At 37.6% G+C, this 16,453-nt stretch overlaps 1 protein-coding gene across 2 annotated transcripts in view; it reads left to right on the top strand.

Annotated features, from left to right (window-relative positions):
* The window catches only part of DNaseII (deoxyribonuclease II), a 70,828-nt gene that overhangs the window by 25,801 nt on the left and 28,574 nt on the right, over positions 1 to 16,453 (top strand). The window contains exon 4 of one of the 2 annotated variants that reach the window (XM_083127470.1): positions 1,124 to 1,321. The exons of the other annotated variant lie outside the window; for it this stretch is intronic. Coding sequence (XP_082983596.1) covers positions 1,124 to 1,321 — 198 coding nt within the window. The remainder of the gene's footprint in view (positions 1 to 1,123; positions 1,322 to 16,453) is intronic. 2 annotated transcript variants of the gene reach the window in all.

Raw genomic sequence — 16,453 nt, 5'->3', positions numbered from 1 at the left:
TTGTCAATTTTCACAAAACTTGTGTGTTCCTTGCAACCCTGCCGTGCGCTGTTTCTCCGCAGTAAATGACATCACAGATACGATCAAATGTTGTGTTGGGTTGCCAGCATCCAGGCGGCAAAACGGTCTTTTTTGAACTGCTGTAGCGCCGAAATGATGCACCAACGAGAAAAATGTTACTGAGAAAAGTTGTTTGTTTTGATGTCCTCTATACGAATGTGTGGACCGTGGGCGCCATTAAAATGACACCCTGTATATGTATGTATATGTATTCACATTTAGATTTTTCAGTTCATAGTAATGCCTTCCATAAATTCTGTGTACCGGTATGTATCTGTATTTTTATATCGTTGTTCTGACCAGAGGCTACAACTTTATGTAAATATTGGGAGGCAAGATTGACAGCAATATTTTTTTTATGTACAATGTTGACTTCTTGAGGAATTTTGGCGGGGCAAAAAGTTCCTAACCCTATGGTGATTTCTTTTCTTCAAACTGCATTGTGAGATTGACTCTGCGTCACGCTTCATATTTTTAATAAAATGCACGATGTGCACATTGTTAGTAGGTGATCCAAACAAGGGTTTATTAATCAATAATAGGAAGTTCAAATATTGGAGCAAAAGGAAATTGTGCAAATTTTTAGTGTTGCAGTGAAAATGTGTTAAATTATAGGTTGGATTACATTTTACAACATGATAGGCTATAGTAATAATTAAAAATTATAAACTAATTTACAGTATAATGTGTTAATTGGAAATCGGAAAAATACTATTATACTACAGTTCTCCATGATTCAGACGGCGGTCGAGCGCACTCCGAAACCAAATATCATGGATTCGTACTTTCTATAAACTTTCATTTAATTTGCCTATTACGATTTGACAGAGTAGGTCATGTCTCATATTGCCCCCTCCGTTTGCGCCGCCCCCAGACCATAACTTGTATCACTCGCTAATGTTACTGAAAAACACAAAATTTTATTGCCTGCGACTTCTGCACCACCCTATAGAAACGTTCGTTGTTGAATCGTCTTCTTAACTTCTCGTCATATTTTACATTACAGCTCGTATTCGTCCTCGCGTGTACATATGTAGTAATTACATTTGTAATTCTATTGCAGGAACCCAATTAATGTACAACAGTCCTTTCATCTACTTCCATAACATATCGAATGATCTCGCGGACGCCTTCCCCCATCTGGCGGCAGCGGCGGAAAACAAACGAATTCGTGTTGCGCCATGGTATCACAAGGTGGCACTGACGTCGCAGGGTAATTTGACGTTCGTGTCTTTCGCTAAAGCAGCGCGTTTTGCAAAAGGTAAGTGAACGTTCGCTTTTACAGCTTTGAGAATATTCTCATACATAGTCATGAATTCAGTAATTTACAGCGTGCTCATTACACTCGCACACTCTCCCGTTGACACTAAAATGTCAACCTTCCTTCCAAGTAGAACACCCTGGATTGCATTTTGCACACTACCGAGCATCAGGCTTCTGGACTCACAGCCAGTATTGTCCTCCGTGGCGCTCGTGTTGTGCCGTCCGTGTGTGTTTGTGATTGCCCCTTCAACCATTTCATCTTATCACACTATTCATCCTCATCTTCGCAATTAGCCAAAAGTGGCAGAAAAGCGAAGTAAAATAAAGCAAATCAATCAGTCATATTTTGTTACAAATTAGCTCACCTTAATCAAGAATAAATCTTAGAAATCTTATTCACGAAATTTGGAGGTGTAGTGTAGTCACCTTGTATCCAAGGGCCCCAGGTTCTATCACCGGAAGAGTAACAGAATCCAGTGGTTCGGATCCCACTTTAATGTGCAGGTCCACCAACCGCAGACCACAGTCCTGGGCGTAACCAGTATTTTCACTGAAATTTTTCACCACTCATTTCCCAGGGGGCAGCCCCCCATGACCACAGTCGTGTGTTCTAGACCAGTGTTTCTCAACTGCGGATCGCGGTCCGGTACCGGATCCTGTCATCGATTATACCGGCCCGCGAGAGGTTCTTCTAAAATTAAAAATATATTTTAACACTTCAATAATACAAAAGAATCAAAATAATCATTACCATGAGTACGCATAACTGACACTATAATAGACAAACCTCATTTTAGTTTGCACAGGAGTTTTCATTAACAACTACGATAGTGAAAATATTCTGATTGATTGGAATTTTTCGGTGTTTAAAATGCAACATGCCAACGAGAATCAGACTTAGCAAATTAAATTAATGGTTTTGTGTGGAATATACAATATTTCATTATATCCAGTGGTTAACAGCTAGTAAATTAAACCTAATTTTGTATTTGTCAACAAGCCTATAATCGAATTATTACTCTTTATAATTACGCTATAATTTATTTATTAATATTTAATTTCACGGGTACACATTAATTGTATAAATTTAAAAATTAGAAAGGTATGTACGAGTAGTATTGTGATCGGGGCACTGACTTAAAAAAAAATAATGCCGGGCCGCGGTGTCACGTAGGTTGAGAACCACTGTTTTAGACAATGTGGTGCTGTCAAAGCCACCTTAGGAAGCTTATCATTCTTGTCGTGAGATGAAGTTGGAAGAACCTTTGGGTTCGTAGAGGTATGTAGAAGTGCAAGTCGTTTGAATAGGCTTCGCCTTTGTAACAGTAACTCCGAAGCTTTGAAAGGGGAAACTTAAATTATCCACACAAAAGAAGCCTTTGCGTGCGAGTGAGGGCTTGAAAGGAAATTTCGGAAGTCAGGTGAAAGCTTTTTGGGATTGAGAGCGTTTGTTATGTGCAGAGGAAGTTAGTTCGGTTTTGTGCACAACAATTGAGACTTTGTTTCCTATTCTCATGAACAAATTAGACTGTTACCGAGCAAGCAGTTACTTCAAAGAATAAGCAACGAGTGCTTGCTCAACCTAACCGATTATACTGGGAGATAAAAATCTTTGTCATATTTTCCAAGATTGGAATGTCACCTGTTTTGTGACCACGATAACTATCGTACATTTATAGCAGCAAGATAATTGGAGGAGTGGTCTGGTACTTTATTTTTTTATGCACAGATAGGTTAATTGAGACTGGACCTACAGTTTAAAGTGGGATCCGAACCACTCTGTGCCTACACCAGGAATCCACACGCAAAGGAGAAATGGAATTCAAGCAAATTCACCCGCGCCTCTTCTACAGAAAATATACATAATGATATATGCGTGTAGTGAATAGGCGTAGTATCTGGCAAAATACATTTTTTTCACCACAAGACGAGAGAAGAGGCCTTTCCTAGAAACGTAGTGATTGAATATATGATAGAACCGATTAAGATTGCGTGCTAGCGAGAAATTTTAGGAATATCTAGGATAACTATGAATCCAGAAAGGATATAACAGACCCTCCCCCATCCCGCAGTAGCAACTTCGTCATATTGTAATAAAAGGGTTCTGGGATCGATACTCGGTGTAGCCACATTGCACAGTGGTTCGGACCCACTTTAAAACTACAGGTTCAGTCCCGATTGACCTATTCGTGAATAAAGTGGACTAAAACAATAATTGAGTCAGTCAGAAAGTACATAACAGTAGTTAATTATGACTTTCCTTTCAGAATAGTAAGTTGTTATATATCGTGAATCCGCGATGGATGATAATAAGTACGATAGAAGATAGAATATTGTATTTTTCATTTCACGTTTTCTTTGTCGTTCCCTCAAAAGGGAATTGGGATGTTCATCAGAACTTTCTAGTCGGCCACTTTGTCTGCAGTGAATGCATCAAAACTCGAGGACGAACGAGACGAAAAACGATATCTATGCACTCCAACGTTCCATATTTGTGATATTCTGCTATAGTACGTTGGCAAATGCTAAACGAGATCACATTTAAGTCTGAATAAAAAAGTCGACGTCCGTACATTTTACTCGCTTTATCCAATCTATGAACAAAGTTTCCTTTTTTGCAATATATTTTCCTCTCGGTAATTCGAAGTTTGTCAAAAGTCTGCAGCTGTTCCAAAGCAGCATCAAAGGAGAGAAATGGGGTGGCAGTTCGAGTTTACGAGATCAGAAGCCAATTCTGTTTTGGGAAAGACGAGACAAACGAGAGATGAAAAGCGTAATCTGTTTTCAAAAGAAGCCAGATAAAAGAGATCTATTGAGAAAATTACCTTCCTTCCACCCCACGTCTTCGTCACGCGCACATGTTCTACGCATCTTTCGAGAAAACGAAAACATGATGGAGTCTTCCTTTCTTTTCCAGCAGACATGTTATTTTTTTTCTTTATGAGCTTTTACTTATTTCGTGGTGCTTTCCTACCTCTCTATTCTCCAGCCACTGAAAGAACGAAGTTAATGTAAACAAAAACAACGTGATTTCTGAGAAAAAGTTATTTTCCTATTTGATAAATAGCGGTAACGCAAAGAAACATAGACTCTATAGCGTCATACAGGTTGCACAAAGAAAGATCAAGAGTCATATAGGTGGCACAAAGAAAGATCAACAGTCATACTGGTGACACAAAGATAGATCAAGAGTCAATTAGGTGGCACAAAGAAAGATCAAGAGTCATACAGGTGGCACAAAGAAAGATCAACAGTCATACAGGTGGCACAAAGAAAGATCAAGAGTCATACAGGTGGCACAAAGAAAGATCAACAGTCATACAGGTGGCACAAAGAAAGATCAAGAGTCATGCATGTGACACAAAGAAAGATTAAGAGTCATACATGTGTGCAAAGAAAGATCAAGAGTCATACAGGTGGCGCAAAGAAAGATCAGGAATCATACAGGTGGCGCAAAGAAAGATCAAGAGTCATACAGGCGGCACAAAGAAAGATCAACAGTCATACAGGTGGCATAAAGAAAGATCAAGAGTCATGCATGTGACACAAAGAAAGATCAAGAATCATGGAAATGATGCAAAAAATAAAGTCATACAGGTGGCACAAAGAAAGATCAAGAGTTATACAGGTGGCACAAAGAAAGATCAAGAGTCATAAAGGTGGCATAAAGAAAGATCAAGAGTCATACAGGTTGCACAAAGAAAGATCAAGAGTCATATAGGTGGCACAAAGAAATATCAAGAGTCATACTGGTGACACAAAGAAATATCAAGAGTCATACAGGTGACACAAAGATAGATCAAGAGTCAATTAGGTGGCACAAAGAAAGATCAAGAGTCATCGAAGTGATGCAAAAAATAAAGTCATACAGGTGGCACAAAGAAAGATCAAGAGTCATACAGGTGGCACAAAGAAAGATCAAGAGTCATACAGGTGGCACAAAGAAAGATCAAGAGTCATACAGGTGACACAAAGATAGATCAAGAGTCAATTAGGTGGCACAAAGAAAGATCAAGAGTCATGGAAGTGATGCAAAAAATAAAGTCATACAGGTGGCACAAAGAAAGATCAAGAGTCATACAGGTGGCACAAAGAAAGATCAAGAGTCATACAGGTGGCACAAAGAAAGACCAAGAGTCATACAGGTGGCGCAAAGAAAGATCAGGAATCATACAGGTGGCGCAAAGAAAGATCAAGAGTCATACAGGCGGCACAAAGAAAGATCAACAGTCATACAGGTGGCATAAAGAAAGATCAAGAGTCATGCATGTGACACAAAGAAAGATCAAGAATCATGGAAATGATGCAAAAAATAAAGTCATACAGGTGGCACAAAGAAAGATCAAGAGTTATACAGGTGGCACAAAGAAAGATCAAGAGTCATAAAGGTGGCATAAAGAAAGATCAAGAGTCATACAGGTTGCACAAAGAAAGATCAAGAGTCATATAGGTGGCACAAAGAAATATCAAGAGTCATACTGGTGACACAAAGAAAGATCAAGAGTCATACAGGTGACACAAAGATAGATCAAGAGTCAATTAGGTGGCACAAAGAAAGATCAAGAGTCATGGAAGTGATGCAAAAAATAAAGTCATACAGGTGGCACAAAGAAAGATCAAGAGTCATACAGGTGGCACAAAGAAAGATCAAGAGTCATACAGGTGGCACAAAGAAAGACCAAGAGTCATACAGGTGGCACAAAGAAAGATCAAGGGTCTTGCATGTGACACAAAGAAAGATTAAGAGTCATACATGTGTGCAAAGAAAGATCAAGAGTCATACATGTGGCACAAATAAAGATAAAGAGTCATACAGGTGGCACGAAGGAAGATCAAGAGCCATACAGGTGGTGCAAAGAAAGATAAAGCGTCATACAGATGGCGCAAAGAAAGATCAATAGTCATTCAAGTGCGCAAGTAAAGATCAGGAGTCATACAGGTGGCGAAAAGAAAGATACAGATTCATACAGGTGGCACAAAGAAAGATATAGTCATACATGTGGCGCAACGAAAGATAAAGCGCCATATATTTGGCGCAAAGAAAGATCAAGAGTCATACAAGTGCGCAAAAAAGATCAGGAGTCATACATCAGGTGGCGCAAAGGAATATAAAGAGTCATACAGATGGCGGAAAGAAAGATACAGAGTCATACATGTGGCGCAACGAAAGATAAAGCGTCATGCAGGTGGCGCAATGAAAGATCAAGAATCATATAAGTGGCGCAAATGATAGATAAAGCGCCATACAGGTTGCGCACCGCGATAGAGGAGGGGCATGAATACACCCCCGTCATGCCCCTCTTTTCGTACGGAGGAGGTAAGATCTCAGCTCAGGAAGGCTGTCTGCTAGCGTGCTATACTCAACCACAGCACGATAAGTGTTGTGAACTCAGTACTCGTATAAGAAGATAGTTTGTTCGTCAACCTTCTCGTGTGTCACAATAACATGTTATAATGTTCCCGTTACATTTGTGTACTGTTTGCAATGTGTAATACGAGGCGTACTTTTTAAGTAAGTACCGTTTTGACATGTACAAAAACAAGTAAAGTTTTTGTAACAATTTTATTGCTACATGAAAGACCACACTTTTATCTACTTTTCCACATAATTGCCACCAATATTAAGGCACTTATCATATCGAACAATAAGCTTTTGTATTCCGTCGTCATAGAAGTTTGCCGCCTGAGTTGACAGCCACTGCAACACGGCCGTTTTGAGGCTAACGTCGTCATCGTGGCGCTGACCTCCGAGATGCTTCTTCAGTTGCAGAAACACGTAGTAGTCACTGGGCGCTAGATCGGGGCTGTATGGAGGATGATCAAATTGTTCCCAGCCAAATGATGCGATGAGATCTTGAGTTCGATTGGCCGCATGTGGACGGGCATTGTCATGCAGCAAAACGATCCCTTTACTCAGCATGTCGCGCCTTTGGTTTGAATGGCACGGCGCAGTTTTTTTAAAGTCTCACAATATGTTTCGGAATTTATTGTGTCACCACGAGGCAAAAAATCAACAAGCAACACCCCCTTCCTGTTCCAAAACACGGTACACATGATTTTCCGGACTGAAATTGTCTGCTTAAACTTCACTTTCGTGGGCGATGTTGAATGACGCCATTCCATGGATTGTTGTTTTGTTTCGAGTGTAACGTAGGCCAACCATGTTTCATCGCCCGTGACAATTTGCACGGGACACCGACCGCAGCGCTGCAGCGGCGGAATTTAAAAAACGGCAGTAGTGGGGTTAATGCTATAACAAGGACCACTTACAAGTGTAGAAAAGAAGAGCTCAAATAATTGAATAATCCGATTTGCTTACACTTAAAACAATGCCAAGAGGGGCCTATACCCCAATTCTTCAGGTGTGATATGCTCTGAATTTTAAGAAATTCTGAATTTCAAGTGTAGAAAAGGTGAAGCCTCTCAGATAGATTTGCTTACACTTAAAACAATGGCAAGAGGGGCTTATACCCTAATTCTTCAGGTGTGATATGCTCTGATTTTTAAGAAATTCTGAATTTTAGTGTAGAAAAAGAAGAAGCCTCTCAGATAGATTTGTTTATACTTAAAACAATGGCAAGAGGGGTTTATATTCCAATTTTTCAGGTGTGATATGCTCTGATTTTTAAGAAATTCTGAATTCAAGTGTAGAAAAAGGTGAAGCCTCTCAGATAGATTTGCCTATACTTAAAATTATGCCAAGTTCCCATATCATCTTATTGTTTATAGTGTGTTTTTTCTGTCAAAATCCCAAGAATCTTGAATCCCCCCCCCTCAGACAGATTCGGCCATGTGTGTAAAAGCTATATCTGTGTGAATGTTGTTTATAAACTTGTCAAAAATATGGCTTTTTTGTATGAAAACATGCAATCCTGAATACAATTCTGGTTTTGTTTTGTTCTGTTAATATAAACACAAGTGAGACTTACAGAATATTTATTGCACAGTTCAAAATCCAATTTTGAATTGTATTTAGTTGATATAGAGATGAGGTTTTAAACCTGGTGAAGTGTGTTGTACATCAGCAAAACTATCACCAAAACCTAGTTACTGCTGTTGTTTGGGTATAAAAGCACCAGCTCAGCCACTAACTGCTGAACCCAACTGATATTTTTATTAAGTATAAAGTTTTGAATTGAAGCCCAGAAAATCTTATATAATAAACAACAAGAAAAAATGCCAAAACAAAAATATTGCAATCAGTGTAATAAAAATATATCTAGTTCTAATTGGGCTAGGCACCGGTTTATTTGTGACCGTAAGAAATGGAGAAAGGCCACAAAAATGTGTCCAAGATGCCATAAAATATTAAGCAAGGCATATTACAAATGGCATAAGTGTAATTCTTATGCACAGTCATCAACATTGCCCCCACAACCATCCACATCTGGTCTGAAAAGGAAGCATGAAGCACCTGTTAATGCTGGACCTGCAAAGCAGCCACGCTATGCACCCATCCATAGCAGTTTTAATGCCCAACTAAGAGATTATCGGTTTGTATCAGAGCCAAGATGTGGTATTCAGAATTTTTTGAACAGTGTAAATCCTGATCTGCAGGCAATTCTAAATGCACAAAATGGCTCTTATAAGCTGTCCCTCAAATTGTATACACAATATAAGAAGCCAAATGGCACAAAATTTACACAGCCCCACAAAACAGAAACTGTACCGGTATATTCAAATGCAAATTCAGACACAATAATAAGCAGGTTGATAGATCAATTAAATATTAAACACTCTGAATTTGCAGCAAAAGAGTCTGGATGGAGCCTATGCGGTTCTCCACACAAGTTATATGTTAATATTTCTGAATTCAGCCCATTACAAGGATCTACATATTTGCCATTACCTGATAATATTAAAAACAGAAGAGCCGTGGTTAATATAGAAAATACCGACCAGAAATGCTTTTTGTGGTGTATATTAGCTGCTTTGTTTCCAGTTTCAAGGCATTCTGAGCGAATAAATTATTACAAACAACATGAACATGATTTTGATGAAGCAATGGAGGGTTTAGAATATCCAATGTCTGTTCAGAATATTGATAAATTTGAAAAAAAAGGCCCGGGATATTAATGGCAAACAATTATCTATTAATGTATTTATTTGTTCCACTGGCAATTGCCCGATAGAACCTCTCAGAATCAGTACAATTGATGATGAATCTGCTGTTCCGATTGATTTGCTCTTAATTGAAGGGGATGGCACACACCATTACACTCTGATACATAATCTTGAAGCTTTAGTGAGAACACAACTAGACAAATCTAATAGAATATTTAAGTTGTGCAGAAGATGTTTAACTGTACTTGATGGTCAAAAAATGGTGAATAGGGTTCAGGAAAAAAATGCAGAAATTGCAAAAAACAAGTTAATTGAGCATCTGAAATACTGTGGCAATCATAAACCTGTTCATATGGTGATGCCTAATCCAAGTGAAAAAGCAAAATTCAAAAAGTTTGAAGCCTTGTTGGAACACCCAGCATATATTGTCTGTGATTTTGAATCAATCCTCAAATCTCTTGCATCCTGCAATCCAGATCCTGAAGAATCTTCAATTACACCATACCAGCTACATGAACCTTCCAGCTTTTGTTATGTGGTTGTACAGGATGGTGTTGTTAGTAAAGAATATTCAAACTTGGGACCAGATGCCATCAAAATATTTGCACATAGAATAGAAAATGAGTGCCGTGACATAGCATCTAACATTTTATTAAAATCAAAACCCATGTTGCCTTTAACAGAGAAACAGATTGAAGATTTCAACAATGCAGAAAAATGCCCGGTATGTGATTCTGAATTTTCAGATACAAATATCAAGGTGAAACACCATTCTCATACAGATGGTCGATATAAACAGGCACTGTGTAATAGCTGTAATATTAAGATCAAGAGACCAAGATTTGTCCCCATATTTTGCCATGGAGCATCCAATTATGATTTCCATCATTTGATCAGATATGAGGGGTTTGAGAAGCAGAATTTAAATATTTTAGCTGAAAATGATGAGAAATATATTGCTATTAGCAAAATAATTAAAGTTAATGGTGTTCCTATTCACATAAGATTTCTTGATTCTTACAGAATTTTATCTGCTAGCCTGGCTACACTGGCCACTCAATTATATGATGATCAATTCAAAATCACATGTGCCTTGTTTCCAAATCAGGACCTGAAATTAATTAGGCGGAAGGGTGTATATCCATATGATTATGTTACAGATTTTTCTAAATTTGATGAGTGTTCCCTGCCACCACAACATGAGTTTTACAGCAAAATCAGAGGATCTGGAATCACTGATGAAGATTATCACCATGCCCAATTGATGTTTAACAATTTAAAATGCCAGACATTTGGTGATTATCACAAGGCATATTTGAAACTTGATGTGACCCTCTTAGCAGATATAATGCAGGCATTCAGAAAATCTTCTATGCAAAATTATGGACTGGACCCAGTGTATTTTTTCAGTGCCCCGGGCCTAGCATGGGCTGCAATGTTTTTCAACACTAAAAAGCAATTGGATCTGATCCAGGATCAAAATATGTATCTGTTTATGGAGCAAGATATAAGAGGAGGCATGGTGCAATGTTCCCAGAGATATGCCAGAGCAAATAACAAATATATTCGTGGTTATAATCCAGCACGGCCATCAAATTATATACTGTATGTAGATGCCAACAGCCTCTATGGTCATGCCATGATGCAAAAACTGCCATATGCAGGGCTTGAATGGGTCGAAGATTTCAATATTGAGGATCTTCAGGACTTTGATGACAGTGACTATGGCCTCTTCTTAGAGGTTGATCTGACAATTCCTGATGATTTGCACAATAAATTTTCTGATCTGCCCCCAATTCCTGAGGTTCAATGCTCACCTGGCTCTAAACAGAAGAAGCTCATGATGACACTGGAGCCAAAACAAGGCTATGTCATATATTACAAAAACCTCCAGTTCCTGATGAAACATGGTGTTCAAGTGACCAAACTTGGCAAAGTCTTAAGGTTCAGGCACTCAGAATGGTTGAAACCATATATTAATACAAACACGGAGCTTCGAACATCTGCAAAGAGCCAATTTGATAAGGCCTTGTTTAAATTGATGGTCAATTCTGTATATGGCAAAACAATTGAAAATGTCAGAAAACATACCGATGTTAAAATAATTACTGACCCCAGCCTGAGTAAAAAATTGGTTGCAAAGCCTAATTTCAATTATAGAAGAATTTATGATGAAAATATGGCACTTTTCAACATGAAAAAAACAAAAATTAAGTTTGATAAACCTATTTATGTAGGGGCTGCAATATTGGATTTGGCCAAATTACATATGTTAATATTGTATTATGATGTCTTGAAACCTTTTTATGGTGATAATATAAAATTGATGTACATGGACACGGATAGTTTTATTCTTGATATTAAAACAGAAGATGTTTATCAAGATATGTCCCAGCCTGAATTGTTTAAATATTTTGACACCAGTGAACATACAAAGATTCAACACCACCACAACAAAAAGGTGCCCGGCAAGTTAAAAGATGAGACACTTGGTGATGTTATTGTGGAATTTGCTGGGTTAAGTGCCAAGATGTACAGTTTTAAAACATGTAGTGGTGTTGCTGCCAAAAAGGCCAAGGGTATTGGCAAAGTAACTGTTGAAAAAGAGCTCCAATTTGAAGATTATAAAAATTGCCTCAAATCCCAGAGTTTAATCAGAACATCAGAATCCAGAATTCAGAGTGTGGATCACTTATTGACTTCAAATGTTGTAAGAAAAGTGGCTCTGGACCCACATGATGATAAGAGAAGCATTTTATCATGTGGCATTCATACTTTACCATGGGGTTATTGTGATTTGAAAAATGGCAATCAATGCCCAATTCCAGAGCATGATTTGAAATAAATAAACATGCCTATGAACTTATTTGGGTTCAAAAAACAAGGTATTATAGACCTGCCAACACCACAACCCTCTTCTGATATCATATCTAAACTGAGTGGCTTGTTAATTATTCACCTGAACAGCATATTTACAGATGTTGATGATGAAACAGGCAAAATATTGTACATATTTAACAATAATTTAAATCATTACCAATTACCTGTAGGTGGGCAATTGCAATTTATTACAACCCCTGAGGGTGATGTTAAAATTTCAGTAGGGAGAAATATTTATAGAATTAAGCACTCAAACATGATTTCTGGCACTGTTTATACTGTTTCTGCTGGTGACTGCTTATATATTGAGGTCCCTGGATCTTATGATAAGCTTATACCCTTTTTTATAGAATTAAGAATCAGATACTCTATAATAAATAACTACTAAACAAAATGCCTAATGATATTTTTGGCCATACAAGACATGAAGATCACAGTGATGAGATTCTGATGCTTGATGTCAGAGTCAAGAAATTAAGAAGCGATTTACAAGCTTTACAAACCACACTCAATGCCAGTCTTCAATTAGAAATTACAAATTTGCAATCACAATGCATGGACCCTCTTCTTAAAATTGATTCTGAACTCAAATTGCTGCTTCAGAAATATACTGATTTGGCTACATTAGATAATTTTCAAAGTTTGGAAGAGGCTGTAGCAGCTCTTCAAGCCAAATTTAAGACCCAGGCTAACAACTCTGAGCAATTGAAACAACAATTGGAAGAGCAGATAAATAATGTCCAGACACAGCTCCAAACAATTGTAAAAAGCATAAAATCACAAGAAGATTTTGATCTAGTGATTTCCACTCTAAAGGAACAGATTCAGTCACTCCAAATACCTAATCTGGACCCTCTGAACAATGCCATAGCCGAGGTTAAAGAAAAAATTGAGACACTTGAAAATTTTATGAACAATTTGCCATCTTCTGATGCTTTGAATGCAATAACTCGGAGTGTTGCAAATATTAAGCTGCAACTTGAAACATATGAAGATTTTGGAAAAATTCAAAGTTCCATAACCCATCTTGAAGGTACAATAGCAGCAGTGCAAAGTGATTTGGCAAATGTACTAGAATCCAGATTGCCTGGGATTGTAGATACCCTTGTCAGTGTCCAGCAACAAATCACAAAGCTTGAAAACCTCAATACTGAATCTGAACTGTCTCATTTTCATCACTTGATAGATGATATCCAAACAAAACTTGAAATTTTACAACAATCCACACCTTCTCAGGCAGATATAGCCCTGCTCCAAAATGCTATGCAAAATGTGGCTGATGCTTCTGAATTACACAATGTGAAATTGGCACTTGAATTTTTGCAAAATACAGTCTCAAATCTTCCTACATCACAGGAACTTAAAAATATTAAGAGGGCAGTGAATAGGATATTGAAATCAGAAGATATCAAGAATATCCAGGCAGAGATCAAACATCTCACTCAGACAGTGGCCACTCTACCAACAAATCAACATATTAATGAATTGCATGCCCTGTTTGAGGATATCAGAAGGCAGGTCCATGATCTTACAGCTCAAAATTCAAAATTGGCAGTTGTTGAAAATTTGCAACAAATTGTAGCTAATATCAAGCAACAGCTAGGGACCATGGAATCCAATCAAGCAAATGCTCTGTCTGTTTTTGCCACCCAGCTCCAAGAAATTGTGCAACAATACAAAAAACTTGCTGTTGACATAAGAATCAAGCCTGGGCACGATGAGATTGTTAGGACTATCAATGAGCACCTTGAATCTGTAACAAGCAGATTGCTCACAGCAGAAAAAGAAATAACAGGCATAATCGAGAATCCAAAACATTCAGTAATTCTTGAATTGTACAGCATCCCCAACAAAGAATATGATTCTCCATTTACACCAGGTGGCAAAATATATATGCTGTCCCCTGCACAATTTTATTACCAATTTTTTGTTGGGGGCACATTGAGACCAATCAAGATCAAATATTGGCTTCAGCCACAGGCACACCACTACCCCACCTTATCAATAACAAATGCTGATAACAAAGTGAAAATCACCAGTGTAGAATTGGAGGATTTTACAGATCCCAATACATTGGAAACAGCCTATACTGAAGATGATGGCTCTTTGGAATTTAAAATACATATTGGGGACAAATTATATTTAGAAAATCCTGCAGTCTCAGCTGCTGAACACCCTATAGTTGCAATATTCTTGTTTACATATTATGTCTAGAAAAATTATTGTTGATGAATTACACAGACAAGCCCGACATAATTTTAAGAGACTCCCAGTAGTCACAAAGGGCATAGATGATTTATGGCAGAGCGACTTGATTGAAATAGCAAGTGGACATTTGAAAAACTTAGACAAAATCAACAAGGGCTACAAGTATCTACTCACTGTAATAGACACATTTTCAAAATTTGCCTGGGCTGTGCCACTCAAATCCAAGACTGGAAAATGTGTTACAGAAGCCATCAGAACAATTATCAATCAGAGTGGAAGATCCCCGCGCTATTTGCAAACAGATAATGGCAAAGAATTTTATAATTCAGTGTTTCAACAATTTATTAAAAGCCAGTCAATACAACATTATTCGAGTTACAGTGATCTCAAAGCCTCAATTGTAGAGAGATTCAACAGAACCTTAAAAAATCTTATGTATAAACAATTTACACTTCAAGGTAATTATAAATGGATTAATATTCTTCCAGAACTTCTACATAAATATAACAATTCTGTCCATTCCACAATCAACATGAAACCCTCTGAAGTAACTTCATCTGATGAGCAAAAATTGATCAGAACTGTTTATTATCCTAAATATCAGCCAACAATAAGAAAGGCCAAATACAGGGTGGGTGATCAAGTAAGAATAAGCAAATATAAGCACTTATTCAAGAGAGGCTTTACAAGAAACTGGAGCACTGAATTATTTACAGTGGTTCAGGTTAAACCCGGGACCCTTAACACATATATAATAAAGGATCACCGAGGAGAAATTCTCAAAGGCAGGTTCTATGAACAAGAGCTCAGCAAAACTAAACAACCTGATACATATCTCATAGAAAAAATCATCCGCAGAAAAGGCAAAAAGTTACTTGTCAAATGGCTGGGACTTCCAGAACACAGCTGGATCGATGCAAACAAAATAATAATATGAACACCTGGGATGTTATAAAAAGGCTGCCAGAACCTGAACAGCAGAATAAGAGAAATGGCAAATTGTTACCTGATAATATTAGGTGTCTTATTGTTGGGCCATCTGCTTGTGGTAAAACTACACTAATGGTTGATAATTTTTTATTGGCACCCAACTGGTTAGACTGGAAAAACAGGCACTTGTATATTTTTTCTAAGAGCTTGGAACAATTAAAATATCAACAGCTGATGAAGCTATATGATGGATTGGATATTGCCACTTTTGAACCAGATGTTAAGCCACTTCATGACTGTCTCGATAATTCTGTTGTTGTGTTTGATGATATTATATTGGATAATCAAAACAAGGTTAGGAATTTCTTTACACAGGGCCGACACAAAAATATAGATTGTTTCTACCTGGCACAGACTTTTTCAAAAATACCCAAGCAGCTGATCCGGGACAACAGCAATTTTATATGTGTGTTTCATCAGGATCATACCAACCTCAAACACATACATGATGAATATGTAGGTGGGGACCTGAGCTACAATGATTTTTCCAAGATTTGCAGCAGGTGCTGGAACCAGGACAGTTATGGGTTTGTCACAATTGATATGACAAGAACACCCAATAGTGGCAAATACAGAAATAAAATCAACAATTTTTTAGACATTGAAACATATATAAATAAACATGAAAAGGCCAATCATTGATGATCTTAAGTTAAGAGATTATCTTGTAAAAAGATTTAAGGGATGGAAATCAGAGAACCGTGGAATTTATGAAAAACACAAACAAACAGAACAGCCTGTAATTGATGCTATTAATAATTTAGGTAAAAATATCAAAACTGTTACAGAGCAAAATCAAAACTTGATCACAGAGCTTGTACCTGTAGCTGCAAGGAACATATTAGATTATCCAATCACCCCACTGTCCAGTATTCATACACCTAGTCCTATTGCTCCTAGAAGAATTGAGGCTAGTCAGGATCCTATTGAATTGGGTCTTCTTGCTAAAAATATTTAACCACACCTAAAGACAATAAAGATGAGGTGT

This window comes from Lepisma saccharinum, chromosome 8 (genome assembly GCF_977018435.1).
Source record: "Lepisma saccharinum chromosome 8, izLepSacc3.1, whole genome shotgun sequence".
Classification (NCBI taxonomy): domain Eukaryota; kingdom Metazoa; phylum Arthropoda; class Insecta; order Zygentoma; family Lepismatidae; genus Lepisma; species Lepisma saccharinum.
This window is presented reverse-complemented; position numbering and strand designations above follow the sequence as displayed.